The 17,290-nt window shown below is 38.7% G+C and overlaps 1 protein-coding gene across 8 annotated transcripts in view; it reads right to left on the minus strand.

Annotated features, from left to right (window-relative positions):
- Positions 1-10,155: 10,155 nt before the first annotated feature.
- Positions 10,156-17,290, minus strand: part of TNFAIP8 (TNF alpha induced protein 8) — a 110,421-nt gene continuing 103,286 nt past the window's right edge. For 7 of the 8 annotated variants that reach the window (XM_014844073.3, XM_070517551.1, XM_070517553.1 and 4 more), the window contains one exon: positions 10,156-11,676. In XM_014844073.3, coding sequence (XP_014699559.1) covers positions 11,111-11,676 — 566 coding nt within the window. In that variant the 3' untranslated portion in view covers positions 10,156-11,110. Of the gene's footprint in view, positions 11,677-13,673; positions 13,696-17,290 lie in introns of those variants that run through there. The other variant, XM_070517554.1, reaches the window with a different exon arrangement.

A 17,290-nucleotide genomic window follows, 5' to 3' on the forward strand; every position in this document is an offset into this window, starting at 1 on the left:
TCAATTTTCTCACTTTCTGTAACAAGCTAGTTGTTATTTTTGATAATTTTCAGTTTTCTAATTTGGATATGCATGAATGAGCCTCATGTAAGTAAAGACAGGTCTAAGATGATTCAGATAATTTTTTTCCCTTCTTGTCCCCAAAGCACTCCAGTAGATATTGTATATGCTAGTTGCAGGTCCTTCTGGCTGTGCTACGTGGGATGCCACCTCAGCGTGGCTTGACAAACAGTGCTAGGTATGCACCCAGGATCCGAACCCGCAAAACCCTGGGTAACTAAAGTGGAGCACACAAACTTAACCACTTGGCCACAGGGCTGGCCCCTAGACAATTTTTTGACAGCAACTTTCTTTGACCCACCACAGAACATTCTGCAATTGAACATATGGAACCAGAGAAGGAAGGTGCTAAGGATTCACCTCAGCTCAGCCACTCACTGGGTCTGGGAGCCATAGGGTGCTGCACAGAGAGTTGGGCTCTCCGTGTCAGTCCTGGGGTCAAGCCCTGACTCCGTCACTTACCAACTGAGTCACTTGGAAAATTTCTTATCTTCTCAGTGTCAGTTTCTCTTCTGTAGAGAGTGGCACCACATACCTCACAGGGAGAGAGCACAGTGTAAAGCAGCTAATAGCTTTAAGTTTGCCTACAGTAAATGCTTCATGATAATAGCACCAAATTCAGGGTGGGAACGTCAGGATTTCACAACCATCAATATCAGATATCTTCAGATGGAACAGAAAATTAAGAAGACAGGAAAGGATTAAACTCAGAGATACCTATTCTATCTCTGCCAGAACTAATCTTGATTGAAATAACCACAAATGTGCTGCTTCCCCTTTCTGGGAACAAAGAACAATTTTATCATCTGCAAGAACTTCCATCAGAGTTTCCCTTGATCCACTCTTACTTATACACAAAAGTTTTCAAATTATGACTAGCAGCAGCAGTGCTACTGGTGATGAAAGGCGGGAGGAGGGGTTTGAGGGGACAGGTCAGGCAGTTTCCTCTACCTTCACCCAAACGGTCTCAGGAACGCCACTTCATGAGAGGTACCAAGAAGCCGGTGGTGGTGGTTCATCACACCTCAGGGAAGTATGATCCCTGCTCCCACTCATTAGGTTTCCTTCTTGATAATATCTGCTTCCCCATTCCTAAAGCTATCCCTACAAGCAGCTTCTTTGAAAAGACGGACGGAGAAGAAGGAGGAGAGTACAGGAGGTTGGCTCAGTAGTTTCTATTTCAGAATTTACTTAGGCTGCACCATTATCATCACCATCCCACTACATTATTTGGTCATTGGTGTTTGTCAGGTGTCAGAAGTACTGTGGCTTGGCTGCTGACATTAGGCCCAAGTGAGTAGGGAGCCAAGTGTGGTTCGGTACCCTTATATTTAACTCCACAACATACCTTGGAGAATATTCTCCTAATATCTGCTGCCTAAAGTTGGCAGTCAGTCACTGTTAGAGATGGATGAGGAGAATATTTGAGGAATCTTAAGAGTAAAAGAAGTAGACACAAAAGAGTATATACTGAGTGATTCCATTTATATGAGGTTCAAAAACAGGTAATACTTCTCTCTAGTGCTAGAATTCAGAACAGTGGATCTACCTTGGCTGGGGGACTTCTGGGTGATAGAAATCTTCTTTTTCTTAACTGGAATGCTGGTTAACGTATGTGTTCACTTTGTGAGAAATTTCTAGAACTGTACCCTTATGCTTTTCTGTATGTATATTATACTTCAATAAGTGACTAGGAGGAGGAAGTGAAGGAGGAAGAAGAAAAAGAGGAAGAGGAAGAGGGAAAAGAACAAAAGAAAATGAATGATAATTTAGAACAAAAAAAGTAAAATAATAAGAGCCTGAAAACATTTCATTAATTAAAATCACAATGAGCCATCACCACACACCTATTAGAATAGCTGAAATTTTAAAAATGGTGATAATGCCAAGTGCTGGCAAGGATTTGGAGAAACTTGGTCCCATACATTGTTGGTGTGACTGTAAAATGACATAGCCACCCTGGAAAATGTTTTTTTGCAGTATTTACCACATGATTCAGCAATCACACTCTTGGGCATTTATCTCAGAGAAATAAAACCTTATTTCACACAAAAGTCTGTACATAAATATTCATAGCAACTTTGTTCATAGTAGAAAAATATTGGAAACAACCCAAATGCCCTTAAGGGAAAGAATAGTTGAACAAACTCTAGTACATCCATATAATGGAATACTACTCAACAATAAAAAGGGATAAATTATCGATACACGCAACAACCTAAATAGACTTCAAGGGCATTACACTTAGGGAAAAAAGTCAATCTCAAAAGCTTACATAATTTATGAATCCATTCTTACAACATTCTCAAAATAATAAAATGATAGAGATGGAGAACAGATGACTGGTCACTAGGGATGGGAGGGGGATGGAGTGGGAAGGGGTGTGAGTATAGAGAGGTAGGTAGCCTGAGAAAGTTCTTGTGTGGTGATGGAACAGTTCTGTATCTTGATTGTGGTGGTGACACAAATCTATACATGGGATAAAATTATGTAGAACTACACACACACACACACCCATACATACACACACACACAAATGAATATAGGTCAGGTTAAAAAAAAAGAACCCTGTTTAGTGAAAAGTAAATGAGGTCTGTAGTCTAGTACCAATACCCCAACGTAATTTCCAGTTTTGATATTCTACTACACCTATATAACAGGATGAAGTGTACACAGGACTCTGTACTATTTTTACAACTTCCTATGAGTCTATAATTATTTTAAAATGGAAAGTTTAAAAGAAAACAAGAGAAGAATCTTCAACCCTGTCCAGTTTCGATTAGCCCCACATGTTTGCAAATGCTGCTCCCCTCAGGTAGGCTGTTACCCCAGAAGTCCTATATCTTAGTGTCAAGCACTGTTAGATGAAAACACAGTCCTTACATGGAAGCCCATCTACAGAAAATACTTGCAAATAGTGAAGGAAGGGAGCAACCGAACTATGCTTCTTAGGCTCAAGGGTTTATCTCTCTTGATCCTTGGGCTTGTATGATTTGCATAACAGGTTTCATATCAACTTAGAATTTGACTTTTTTCCTAAAAGTGGAATCTTCATACACATATAGAAATATTTTCTTAAATATGAGAACAAAACAGAAGAATTAAAGGTAAGCTACTTAGGGAAAATATCTGTATTGAAATTAGCAGTGGAAAAAGACTGAAAAACTTAGGCTGTCTTAAATTGCAAACTCAATTTTTGCTGACAGGAACCAGGAAGTCAAAGCCTCTTACCAAGATGGCAGCTTTCCTTTTTCTTAAGCAAAAAAGAGTGGGGAACTTATGTCCTATCATTGGGAATGCTTCCTTTAAAGTCTGGGAGAAAGGAGTGTGGCAAATGCAACCCTAACACCAATTAGAGAGGTCATGTTCTTTCCTGTCTTGCTAATAAAAGCCAAGTTGGTTCAGGACATAAGGTGGATTTTTAAGCAATCAGTCATGTTTATATTATTACTCTTGATTGAAATCATGGGGTTAGTCAAGAAATAGATAAAATAAACTAAAACTAACACTTCAAAAGCCCATCTTTTTGGAATCAAGAGAAAAAGTCCTGTGGTGAGTTAACAAGTATCAGGAAGTGTTGTGATTTGTCCAAAAAGGACTTTGGACACCAACTTTCTGGATGTAACCCAGTGAAAAGGAAAAGACCTTTGCCTTGTCTAGAGCCACAGGGAAATCCACTGGGGATTAAACACAGTCAGGGTCTAAATCCCACGTGGGGCTTCGTTTTGGAGCTGTATTCCTAGGCCTGATTTCCAATCTTTTCCCAGCAAGAAGTCACGCTGTTTGCTAATGTTTCTTCTCCAAGCCTCAGTGAGCTTGGGCCAGTGATTAGCAACAAGTGAGCAGACAGAACCAAATAGCGGGCAGGACCCACTGAGAGATGGCTTGTGGCGTGGCTGGCAAGAAACATGGAGGGCCATGCTCACTGGACCAGTTCAATCATGAACTTCTGTGTCCTGGCCTGAGGCCTCAGGGGACACAGCTATACCTCACTAAGGACAAGGATATGAAGCCAGAGTCTATCCAGCTTCACAAGTTGGATAACAATCTATTGCTGAAAAAATTATTTAAAAAAAATCCTTTCCTGTTGTTACTTCTCAGATATTCCCAAGAATTAAATATTAAATAATGTTAATTAAAATGTTAATTAGAATGTTTATTAAATGTTAACTAAAATGTTACTTCTTAATTTACACTTAGATTCTTCCACTCGGTACAGTGTGTAATCTACATTTTGCCACGGTCTCATTTACAACCATTTTTATTTTGAATGGAAAAAATGGCCTGTAAACATTTTTCTTTTACCTGTACTGTCACGTCACACACACACGCACACACGCATGTGTACTTCCCATTGGTTATGAAAACGAAATCTGCCACTACTTTGAGTGGGTTGCTTTTAAATCATGAATTTAAAACTTGAAAAACTGCTTGAAAATTTTAAAGCCAGAAAACCTGCCTGTGGCTAACAAAGCCTTTCTGGGGCTCCTCTTCATCCTGGGAATCCCAATTTAGTAGCAACTCACCTATGCATTGTCGGCGTGCCCACCTTCTAGTAAACTCCCCAAGTGGAGGAACTAGGTGTGATTGTGTAGTTCCAAGGCCCAGCCTGGTGTCAGACACATAATAGGTATTCAATTATCATTTCTTGAAGAGATTAATCCATCAGGCATAGATGGGACTCACATCTTCACATGGACAAGAATGTGATTAACAGGTGAGTCAACTATTTCATATTTTATACATATATGTGTTTGTATCCAGTTAAAACAAACTATTCCATGAAGAATTTCAGACTCCATAACTACTCAGTTATCTCTGTTAGAGTCAGGAGGGGAAAATAATAATATGGTAGCTGGTCTCCAAGGATGGCCCCCAAGAACCATGCATCCCAGAATTCATGCCTTTGTGCAGTCTGTCCTATACTTAATCGGCGTTGGACCTGTGTGCAATTAAGGGATAACTCAGCAGGCTAGGGATGATCAAACTCTGCACATTCCAAAGAAAGGACTGACCCTTGACTAGGTCCTGGCAGATAATTTTTAAGCCCTTAGTATATCTTGCCTGATAACAGTGCCTTTGTATAACTAGGGCCTTGGGCCACAAGAGATAGTTTATGCTAACAATGTGATTTATAGTAAACACCTATTTTTATTCACCTGGGACTCTAGGACATCCTGTATCAGTTTGACCTCTGGAGGGGCTGGAGACTGAGTAACAAAAGTCAGTCACGTGGACATTCCATGCTTATGTAACTGACCCTTAATAAAAACCCTGGACACCAAGGCTCAGGTGAGCTTCCCTAGTTGACAACATTTGTACATGTCACATATCATTGCTGAGACAACTAAGTCTTGTCTGTAAAACTCTCCTGGAAAAGGACAGCTGGAAGCTGAACCTGCTTTCTCTTGGACTCTGCCCACGTGCCTTTTTCCTTTGCTGATTTTAATGTATATCCTTTCACTGTAATAAACCTTAACTGTGAGTACAATAGCTTTTCTGGGTTCACTGAGTAGTTCTAGAGAATCATTAAACCTGAGGTGATCTTGAGGACCCTACACACAGCCTGTAATTTGCTTTAACCAGTAGAATGAGGCAGAAATGACACTATGCCTGTCCTGGGCATATGACTTAAGAAGATCTGGAAACTTCTGCTCCTGAACTTTTGGATGCTCTGAGTAAATAGTAAGTAGAGACCCCGGGAAGAGAGGCCTAGTCATCCCAGTGGCAGAGTCAAATCTCTGGAAGACTCTAGTCCTATCCACCATTTGACTGCAACCATATAAGACCCCAGTAAAGACAACTGCCCAGTTAAAGCCAGTCCACCCACAGAATCATGAGAAATGACAAAATGGTGATTGTTTTAAACCACTAAATTTTGGGGTGGCCTATTTACGCAGCAATAGATAACTGAAACCAGCAGGAAGGATAAAATAATTGAAGAGACTCAGAATTTCTTTGGCTAGGATATCATACACAAGTAACTGCCAGAAACCGTTACTTTCAACAACTCAACCCAAAACAATTTTCTTAAATTAAAAGCAAAATACAATTTTTTTCCCCTGCTTTTTCTCCCCAAGTCCCCCCAGTACATGGTTGTATATTTTAGTTGTGGGTCCTTCTAGTCGTGGCATGTGGGACACCGCCTCAGCATGGCCTGAGGAACGGTGCCATGTCCGTGCCCAGGATCTGAACCAGCAAAACCCTGGGCCACTGAAGCAGAGCGTGCAAACTTAATGGCTCGGCCACAGAGCCGGCCCCTAAAATACAACTTTTTAAGGGGACTGGAATTTAATAAAATTCTCTGGGGCTGCAGAAGCCTGTTTTTCAATTTATTTTAGGCTCCAGGCTTATTTTCATCGCGTAGGTAAACCACACCTCACACAGGAACAGTCCTCAGGGGCTTTCAAAGCCCTCCATGTCTTAATTTTATCCTTAAAATGAGACTATGAGGTAGTTGATTTTATCCAAATTTTAGAGACAAGGCGAGAGCTCCCTGGCAGACATGGAGCTGGAAACACCGGTTTTGACTACTCCAGCACACGCCCTCTGTAGCCGCTGGGTTCTACCTCACCACCCCCCAGTGAGTCCCCGGGAGGAAGAGATGCCAGACTCCTGACACATGGTGTTTGAAAACACTATGGAATGTTTCTACTCGTGAATTTCACTGCACATTCTCCAGCGACTATTTCATTAAGCTAAAAACATGACTCCTCAGTCATGAGAACACAAAGTCCATATGATTAGGGAACAGCAATAATGTTGGCACTTTTATGTAATTATCAGCAAGTCCTCCTCCAGGACATTGAATGTCTTTTACATTTTTATAATTTACCTGGCAAGTATTTATCCTTTGGTGAAAAGATGCGGTCTTAGAAGAGGGCAGCAAAAGATGCTGACAAGTCACTTAGGATGGGTGGCTCCTGCTGGGCTGATGAAAGTCCATTTTCAAGAAAATGGAACCTTGCCTTCTTATAAAACATCAATCATCCCAGATAATGGTGATAATCTAGGCATGTATACTCAGAGTTTTCACTTCCATGCCTTGTGTTTATACTTCACATCAGGCGTTTTAAATAACTTAATCCATCTGTACACTTTTAAATGGAAAAACCAAAGTACAGAGAAGCATATTGTCTTGGATCATTCTGCGAATCAAAACACATACGTTTTAAAATCAAGTATTCTTTCTTTGTGTTAAGAACAAACCCCAAATGCCTGATCAGCCATGTTATTTCCATGAGGCAGAAATACAGTTAAGCAACTGTGAGTGGGCAAGGCAGAGAATTTCCTCAGCCGCCCATGAAGGAAGAAGAGGGGGCCTTATCCATTGGCTGGCAAAAATTCTAAAGATCTCATGGAAATTTGGTGGGCCCAGAGCACAATTCTTTACACTTGAAGAATATTTTCCAAAGCACAGATGTTTTTCTCTTAACTATGAACACTGGCTGACTTATCTGCATCTTTTTTCAGGGCTCAGCAGGATGTTTTTGGAGTGGCTTGTCCCCTCTAACTTGGGGCTGATGTTCACTGCTAGATGGAAAACACATCTTTGCCTAGACAGACATGAATCAATATTACATAAAAATGTTTCCATTTTGGGAAATACTCTGAGATAAAAATGTCTTTCTGGCTCTGGGCATACATAAGTAACCATGAGGACACCTCAGTAAAAGAGAAAACGGATTTTTAATAGTTTGTCATGATATGTCATTATAAGCTCCAAAAGATGTTCCTGTTGTTCCATTGTGGAAACAAAAAGTTGACTCATTTTTCTGGCTAGTGTCTCATCATTTTCATTAGGGGGTTTCTATAAAACTTTATCTGAATCACAGCAAAGAAAATTATTTCAGAGCTAGGATAAAACTTTATCGTCATAAACAGCATTGCAAATGCTAAAATCTACTTTGAGCTTAACAAATTACATAGAAGCTTAATGCCCAGCAACGCAAGACATCAAGTACAACAGTGATTTTTCAAACACTGCAAAGTTCAACTAATCTAGCTAATGCAAGTTGGGAAATGCAAGATTGGCTAAAAATGTAAAAATTATCAATCCTATTAACATGCTAATTAAGTTTGTATTATTAGAATATTTTAATTTCCTAGCAATTAAATACCACAACTTTTTACTACAAATATTTCATCATGGAAAGACCACCTGGCTGGGAGGGGCACACTGTACCTCATGGGTCAATGTTCAAAATCATTATCTGTGAGAACCTCGAAATGAAGTTCCACAGGGGACAGGAACTTGAGCCAGGAGATGCCCCCAAATTAGGAGTCATGTTGTAAAGTTCATAAAATGTCTTTGTACAAAATCATACCCAGATCTTTAGAGAACAGGTCAGACCTGTATGATTTAAACACAATCTAAGATGTCACTATGTGAAAAATCATTTCAGAAGTGCACTGACCACTCTTCCCTGAACCAATGATGTTTCTAGAATTGCCTTTATCCATACCATCTTTAAATGAAAATAAGGTTTTATTGATATCCTGGTTTTAACACTTAATAACTATGTGACCTCAGACGAATTCCTTCATTTCTCTTGCCTTAGTTTCCTCATCTGTAAAATGGTGAAGGTTGTGGCCAGGATTAAATGAGTTAATGTGCCTGGCACGTAACAACCACTCTATTAAGTGTCAGCTTTGATGCTACTATTATCACTCACCTATTATATTAACTCATGTTTGCAGAGAAGCCATCGGCACAAAATTTTAAAAATCAATTATAACACAATTCATGATTTTTCCCAAAATGTAAAAAGACTCAATTTTTTAAAAAATGTTTATAAGACCCCAAAATGACTATTAACTTGCCTTGGAATTATCTATTCTAAGCACATCTGGACTCTTTCCAGCTTTCCCCCACAACTAAATTCATGCACAAAGGGAGTCCTGTTGCATCAGAAAGGAATTTGCTGGTCAAGACTTTGTAACTGCTCTTTCTAAGGCATGCCTTCCAGGAACAGGATTGGTAAGCGGATGGGTTCCCTCCAGATGTTGCTGAGAGAGGGCAACAAACAGGATTCCCTCCTTCAGGATACTCTGTACTGCCATCCTTCTGTGTGACGTGAAGGGTGGCTCTCCTCCTCCCCCATGCACATTTGATTGCTAGCCTGCAAGCATAACTCTATGATCCCAATGTGCCCACACTGATCTAAATTTATCCTTAGGTCCTCTCTCTCTGGTTGGTCCTGTCCATAGCTGGAGATGAGCAAGAAGCACCCACCAGTTGCCCAGGCACTCCCTTTTCCACACCTCTGCTCAGGAAGATCTGGTAGAGAACAGAATGCACCAAACCAGTAGCTCCCACAGATCACACTCATAGCCTTCCCTTGTGAGGAAAGCAGAACTTGTCAAGGAAGGCTGCTGAACTAAATTTATAAGCTATTTAGCAGGCTGTGACATTAGAAGGGTCATTTCTGCAGATACTACGCTATTGCTATAACATATAGTGATCCCCGACCGGCTGTGAATGCGAGAATGGTAATTTCAGTTCAAATCATGGTGTCAGGATTTCATATCAAACAGGGAGATAGTCTTTGCCTCTGTTGCTTGCCTTAGACAAGCACGTAAGGGTCCCAGGGAAAGTGACCACCTCCTCTAGGCTGTAGTGGGTTCAAGCAGATCTCAACCTCTTGAATTTTCAGTAGTAGGATCTTACTTCGTGAGCTACTATTTTAATGTCAATATTCTGGAAGGCAGGCAAATTCAAGGCAAAGGCATACAGTAAATCATAGACCCAGTGACAATGCAAATATTTAGTGCTGGTGGTTCAGTCTGTTATTTCCTAAGTGGAAACAGTTGGCTAGCAGGTTTCCATTTCTTTTTTTGCAAAATAAGCAAATGCTTATTTTACCATTCACACACATGAAATTATATAGAAACAACACACGAACTGCATGGAATGTAAATATTCTTTGGTTTACTCATCAAAACAGCAAATAACAAAACAGCAAAAACCTTATCAGTTAAATAAAAAAGTAACATTCTTTATTTACCTATCAAACTTTATTAAACATTGAAATGCGTTAACTTTCATTCTCATATTCTGTAGCAATATCCTTTCTTCCCTTTTGCCCCTCATCCCTCTAAATTATTTTGATGGGCTCATCTCTAAAATAAAGATTGTTTTATCTTTCTTAATACTACTTACTTTTTATTGTCCCAATTGCAAGAACAATCTAGGGTTTTCTCTTTGTCTCTTATATTTGAAATGCATTTTAAAAATGGAGATTCCATCAGCCCATTTTCAAGATAACATGAAAGTTAAGCCCTCAGCAAGCATTTCAAGGCAATGTCATGCCATTACATTTTGGGGAATTATCATGTTTTGGGAAGTATCACTGTTGGTACTAAAAAACAAGACCTGATTCCAGAAGCATATTCTTATATTAGACATTATTCATAATGTCAAATACAGTTGGTTTCTACAGTATTGATTTCAGAGACGGAGTTTTTTGAGGGTTCACTTTGCCTTACTTCTTGAATGTCTTAATTCTTAATTAAGACTTAATTCTTGAAGGTCAATAACAAAATCTCTAACAAAAGAATCTTTAACCAAAGATAGACTTGAAAATGGAATTGTTTCAAAAGGAGCAATGACAGCAAGAGAAAGTTCTTGGCTTTTTTAAAAAGGTACATATACATAGTAAGGAATAAAAGTGAATCAAAATATATAACTTCGTACACGTTAGAAATATCTAATGTGCCACCAACACAACAACTGCCCTAAAAAAGATGTCTTGAGGTTTGAAGCCATACGTATGTTTCTTTGTATAACTATATTTGCATTACACAGCCAGACATCTTGCCCACGATCTGTTAACCGTTAGGAAGCTTTTTACCAGAATTTTTGGCAATATGCTTTTCTTCAAATAAAACAAGCCTCATAAAACATGATCGTTAATGTCTGACAATTGAATTGGGCAAAATCTTTCTGAAATATGTATAATCCTTAAAAAATTCTTCTTTTTTCCTTCATAAATCAGCAGTGCTCCATCTTCAAATAAATCATGAGCAGTCACGATCTTAATTCCCATGCTCATATGTTCTCTTCATCCAACATTTTGTTGATACCATCACAAAGTTTTTGTAAGTGGGGTTTAAAACTTCCAAATGGATTATACAAGGCAGCCAAAAAATCACAATCTGAAAAATGATCAAAGACATTATTAACCCGTCCATGTGACTTTGCGGTGAGGTGACGCTGGATGATCTGGTGGAGCATCTCTCTGCATTCATTCAACAGCCTGGATAACACATTTCGGTCAAAGGTGTAATCCACCTGATGGAAACTGACCACGGTCATAGCAAGTTGATGAACTTTCTTCTTAAATTTCTCCATCAATGCTAGCTCATCTTGATTAAACTGATTATTCCTGTAAAGAATGGCCAGCTTGATGACTGTTTTGATGAGGTTTTTGATGATCTTCTCTGCCTCCTTCTTGTTTTGGGTATACTCCTTGGTCACTCTGTAGAGCTCATCAAGCACCTCGCTGCTCGTGTCATCGATTAAGGTGGTAGCGATGGATTTGGACACCATTTTGCCCAAGATCTTCTTTTGTGCCTGAACGGCCAGGTTTTTGGAATTAAAGACATCTGTGGCCACTAAAAACAAAGTGGGGGAGGACAAAAGATTAGTAAATATCAGCAAGAGAAGCACAATAAAAACCATATATTAAGGAGTATTTTCCTTCTCATTTTCCCCCTATATAGTTTGCCTCCCATCTACTGACATTCATTTCTGTTCAGAAAAGAACAAAATTTTCCTACATTTCTGGGCATGAGGTTCTCATTTGTGAAATTAATGGGTTGTTATGCATAATCTTTAAGGTCTTTGGCACTTCAAGTATTTTATACCTTCTGCTATGTGGTCAATAGTTTGTTTAGAAGTTAAAGAGTTCAACCATTTTAAAAATAACTTTTTCTGATTATAAAAATAGTATGTCTCATGAGGCAGTGCAATTTTACCCTAGTTTAATTTTAAAAGAAATATATCAAAAATATATAATCAATACCACAATTCTCCTCTGGGCAACAGTAATCAAGAATACTTTAAAGAAACCCATTTAAATGTAAGAGGAATAAATGACAGAGCATACATATTGAGTAAAATGACAAATTCATGGATGCAAATCAAAAGTAGAGCTCTGCTTTATAATCCAGTTGCAAAAAGTCAAATTTCCCAAGACATTGGCCAGCACCTACCAGTCTGGCCATCCTAACCACCCTGAATTTCAGCTCCCAGAAGTTGAGTGTTGGACAGAAATATTCCTTGGCGAGCTTATTGTCACTTGCTATTTCTGATGAACGGCCATTGTACTCTTTACATTTTTATACATTTTGAGGAAGTAACCATACTGTATGAGCTAATGAAACTGCTACTTGAACAACATGCTTTGAAAAAGCTGATCCTTAGAGTTTACTTTTGGAATTATCATAACTCAATTTGACAGAGGTTTAAGATCCATAGAATAAGAGTTGTATGTACTGAATATTAATGAGACACTATGTGATGCTACTAGCTGACAGTCAGTGAAAATGCTCAATAAATGTTCATTCTCCAGACCAGGTTTAGTTTTTCTCCAAAATTTTCCCCTACCCTGTGCATGCTGCTCCACTAAAACTGTGCTTTCTCCCTCTTCTCCTTGGTCCTCAGAGCTAGAGATCTAGGGGTGTCAATTCCACCTTTGGGTCCAGGAGCAGCTGTTCTTTCTGTATATGCCATTGTATAAGCCTAGGCCTGGGTGTTGGAAAGCAGCCATTGAATAATGAAAGATAAAAGGCTTAAAAATACAGATATGTAGGAATGAGTCAGGGCATCAATGATGTAAATTATTTCTAGTTTGGACAAAGTAGCAACATTAGAAAATAAAAAGGCAGCTGCTCCCAAATCCAGGCTAGGAGGATATATAAGAGTGACTCCATGAATGTGGAACTGCCATGTCATTTTTGAAATTTGGGCCAAAGTAGCTCATGGTGTATAGTAAAGGTAGCTGTAAAGCGATACCTAATGACCAGAATATCATTCATAAATATACAGGGATATTCACCCCAAAAGAACATCTTGATTGAACTAGAAATGGTGCCTTCACAAATGTCGATATTTAAACTTCCGAAACATGAACTGAAACTGCAGAAGAAGAACTAAAATATATTTTGAGAAAGAAAAGGAAAGTGAAAAACATGAGAAATAGCCAACTTTATGAGGAAGGTTTCCAAGCTTTTCTACATTTTCATCATTTAAGCAGTAGTCCATTTCTATTCTTATTCTTCAACTGTTTGCAAAAGAGTGTACTGGTTAATTCACACTAAAGAATTTATATCAAAACAAATGGCACACAAGTCAATATTACCATATTAAGACCAGGGACCATCTTCTATCACCAAACTTATGATATGGACCTCAACAAATAAATAAACCTGATTTATATAAGAAGAAATACCCCCAGATTTTCAGATACACAGTAAATAACTAGGATTTCAGGAATTTATTTTATATAAAGTCGAAAGGTTATTTTATTTTTAATCTATTAGGACAAGGCACGGTCTACAAACATCTCATCCAGATTTACTGCAATGTCTATTAGATGGAAATACTGTACCTTGTGAAATAACTGAAAGCAGAGAGAGAGGGGTTCAAAAGATTCCTCTGTGCTCCTTTTTCCAAGGCTGGACTTGCAAGTTTGCACCTCTTCTAAGTTACTTTTCATAGTAAATCTAAATGTCCCATTTAATTTCAAACATAAAAACAAAACAAAAACTCTATGGTATAGCACTTTAACTTCCTGCAAGAGAAAGCATACATGGCCAGGCTGCTGCCAACTAAGCAAGATCATTACCAGTAACCAAGTCAGAACCAGGACAGAGAAGTTGATCTCTGAGGGTTTCATATTTGTTCCAGAGGAACTTCAAACCCTGCTCTAGAAGCACAAAAGGAGCTTTAGACTTTAATTGTATTCTTTGGATTATATCTGGTGCAATCATCTTTTAAAATGAAGATGAAGCTCTTTCTCCCCTCCACAGTAGATTTCTCTTCTAGCGTTACTGGAGGCTTTTCAGAGCCAAGTGGGGGTTGTGGTTGAGAGTTGCTGGCCAGAACTGTGTGGTCTGTGATCATGAAATATGACGTTTTTTTCTTGCAAATTAACTGCCCTTAGCCATTCCTGCTCAAGCTCATTTGTCAGTTTCACATCCTTTACCAGATCCCTGAAAGGCCTGGTGTATCTCAGAGCTGGTCCAGGTCCAAGTTTTTCTCCTTCATTCTACCCTCATCACTGTGTGATCTCATCCACTCCCATGGTTTCAGATACTATCCATGTGCCAATGACTCCCAATGTTATAACTCAGCCCTGACCTCTTTTCCGGACTCATTTTACAAATACATTCAAGGTTTTTCTTTTCCTTGGCTATTTTGCAGGCATCTCAAATGTACCCTGTCCAAAACTGAATCCTTGATTCCCTCCTGCCCCCAAAGTACTCCTCCTCTGTTCTTTATCTTAATTAAAAGGATCCCTTCCATCCATTTGCTCAAGTCAGAGACCTGGGAGGCATCCACCATACTATCCTCTCCCTTACCCAGTCCATTACCAAATTCTTTCCATTCTACCTTCCCCAAATTCTCTAAATTCTATCCACTTCCTTCCACCTCCACGGACACCAGCCTTGTCCAAGCCCCCTTCCAATCTTTTCCCACATAGCAGCCATGGTTTTTTAAAATGTAAATTAAAAAATGATGCTCTTCTTAAATTCTTTGCTAAGCATCACACATCCTTGTTCCTGAAATCCTCATCATTTGCCTAAATTTTTATTGTCTGCCTTTCACTACTAGAACCTAAGGTCTTTGAGAGCAGAGACTACATATCTTGTTCACTGTGTCATCCCCTGGGCCTACAAGGGGGCCTGGTAATGGTGCTTCTGACAGAAGCAGAAGTCAGCTTCCCCCTCTCTTCGCTATACTTAAATACTTCTCTATGAAAGCATGCTGGCCTGCAAAATGAGTTTTAAATACATCTGTGGGTGTTTTTGTTTGTTTATCTTAAAAGATAGAGAAACAGATATTTGTTTTACGCAGATAAATATGTGGTTTTCTTCCCTTTAAGTGTACTCCAAAGTGTGGTTTCTCTTGCTGTCATCAATTAAAAGAGGAAATCATCAATTTAAAAAGGAAGGATTTATTAGACACAAGGAGAAAACATCAGAGGACAATAATACAAATATTTGGCATAAAAGCAGGGTGCAAGGTTCTGACCTGAGCTACAGTGGAAGATTAAACATAGGCCCACCTCTACCTCTGGCTCACTCTATGATTAAACATGTAACAGAAGGATGGACCAAAGGTATGTCCTGGGAAGCAACTAAGATATGAATAGGAGATGTTCTGAAAAGAGAAAGTGCTGAAAGTATTGATTAAATATTTTACCTATTAAGATGAATTCACTTGTGTTTGGAAATATACATATATGTTGTTGACTAAAGAAAAATGATGCTACATACCAAACATATACAAAGGATTAACACTATGCTAAAACTATTTAAGATTGTTTTATAGAAATAGGTGTAAATGTTATTTTACATCTATTTATCTTACTGCTACCCCCATGTCTCTATGTCTCCTTTCTTGGCTTAATCAAATAGTCCATTGCAGCAATGTTTGCTGTAAAGCAAACTATATTCAGGGAATCCTGGTTTTAGCATCAACAATTATAAATTTGGAGATTTATAATTCATGGTAAAAATATACTGACCCCTGTATACAAGAAGAAAAGTGCTCAGAAGCAAAAACAAAATAAAACAAAACTTTTCATAGCATTAATTAATAAAAAGCTATAGTTTTCAGAAATTAACAAAATTTCCCCATAACATTACTCCTACTGAGAAATTGCTAAAACAGTGAAGCATTCAAGTCACTTTCTTTACAACCTCACCAGCAAATACATAATTTCTTCAGCCATCAAATTTGTTACGCTTGGAACTTCTAAACGATGACTACAAATGCACATTTATGTCACTGCTAATTCTTGCCTAGTTAAAATTTGATCCAGTGGGCCCAGTATTAGAAGGATGGAAAAGAAAACAATTTGGAGAGCATGTCTGGATGTTGTGGTCTGTTAATAAAAATTCTTTAAACAAATATATAAAATCTTAGCTCTCTTGCATCTGAATAATTCCAAACCTAAATGGAGCTTAGTACAAATACAGCTTTGGGGATAAGAAAGTGGCTATAACCAACCATAAACATTGTCACAAAAGAAGTCAACAGGTTAAGGGTTGACTCCCTACTTTAGGATTTGGTAGTGCTCCAAGAGAAAGGCAAAGAAGAGTTGGAATGGCTGGAGATATATCTGTGACACCAGCCTCCACACTCAAAAATCCCAGAGAGGGAAATTCAACAAGATAGAGAAGAAACAACAAACACAAAGAAAGAAAGAAAAAGAGAGTGAGAGGAGGGAAGAGGCCCATAACCAGAAGCAGCAGAGATCCGAACTGTGGAACTGTGAGAAGGGCTGACGCTGAAAGCGTCAGCAGCAATGACCATGACAGCAAGCTGGAGGCAATCTTATCCAGAGAGAAAAAACAAGTGCCAGGAACCTTAACCCAACAGTCGGCCTTGGGTCACACAGATGAAGGCCCTACCACAAAAGAACATAGCCTTGAGAGAACCAATACACATGGTACTGAATCCAAATTTTGATAGGTATGCATTTTCCTGAAAAACCAATGGTAAGCATCATCACAGTGACAAGCTAAATCATTCAATCTCTGTCTCCCACCACCTCCAGAAAAGTACATGCTTATTTTAAAAGGCAACGTGATAAAGAAGACAAATGTCAGAAAAATAATGACATTGAAATGGGCCAAAAAAGGGGGGAAAAAAAATCACTGGGTGGCTTTTCAGTGGAGCATTAGGAATTGTAAAGCAGCCCCTTCCAGATTCCTTTTATTGTTCTTCACTTAGCTGTTTTACAACTCTGTAAGTAAATCTTATAGCACTGCAAATGGCTCTGGTCCACAGAGATACAAATAAATTTGGTCTAGTGGAGGTGCAATTGATTCCTCATTTTCCTGTTTGTCTGTGTTGCACTTGGGATTCTCCTTGAAACCAATTATAAGAGCTTACTGATTCCTCACTAATTAATGAGGTAAGTAAAATCTTTGGCAAGTCTGTTTTGAATTTTTATGAGCATCATTCGTTTGCCTCTTTAAAAATATACCCTTTAAC

This window comes from Equus asinus, chromosome 9 (assembly GCF_041296235.1).
Source record: "Equus asinus isolate D_3611 breed Donkey chromosome 9, EquAss-T2T_v2, whole genome shotgun sequence".
Taxonomy (NCBI): Eukaryota; Metazoa; Chordata; class Mammalia; order Perissodactyla; family Equidae; genus Equus; species Equus asinus.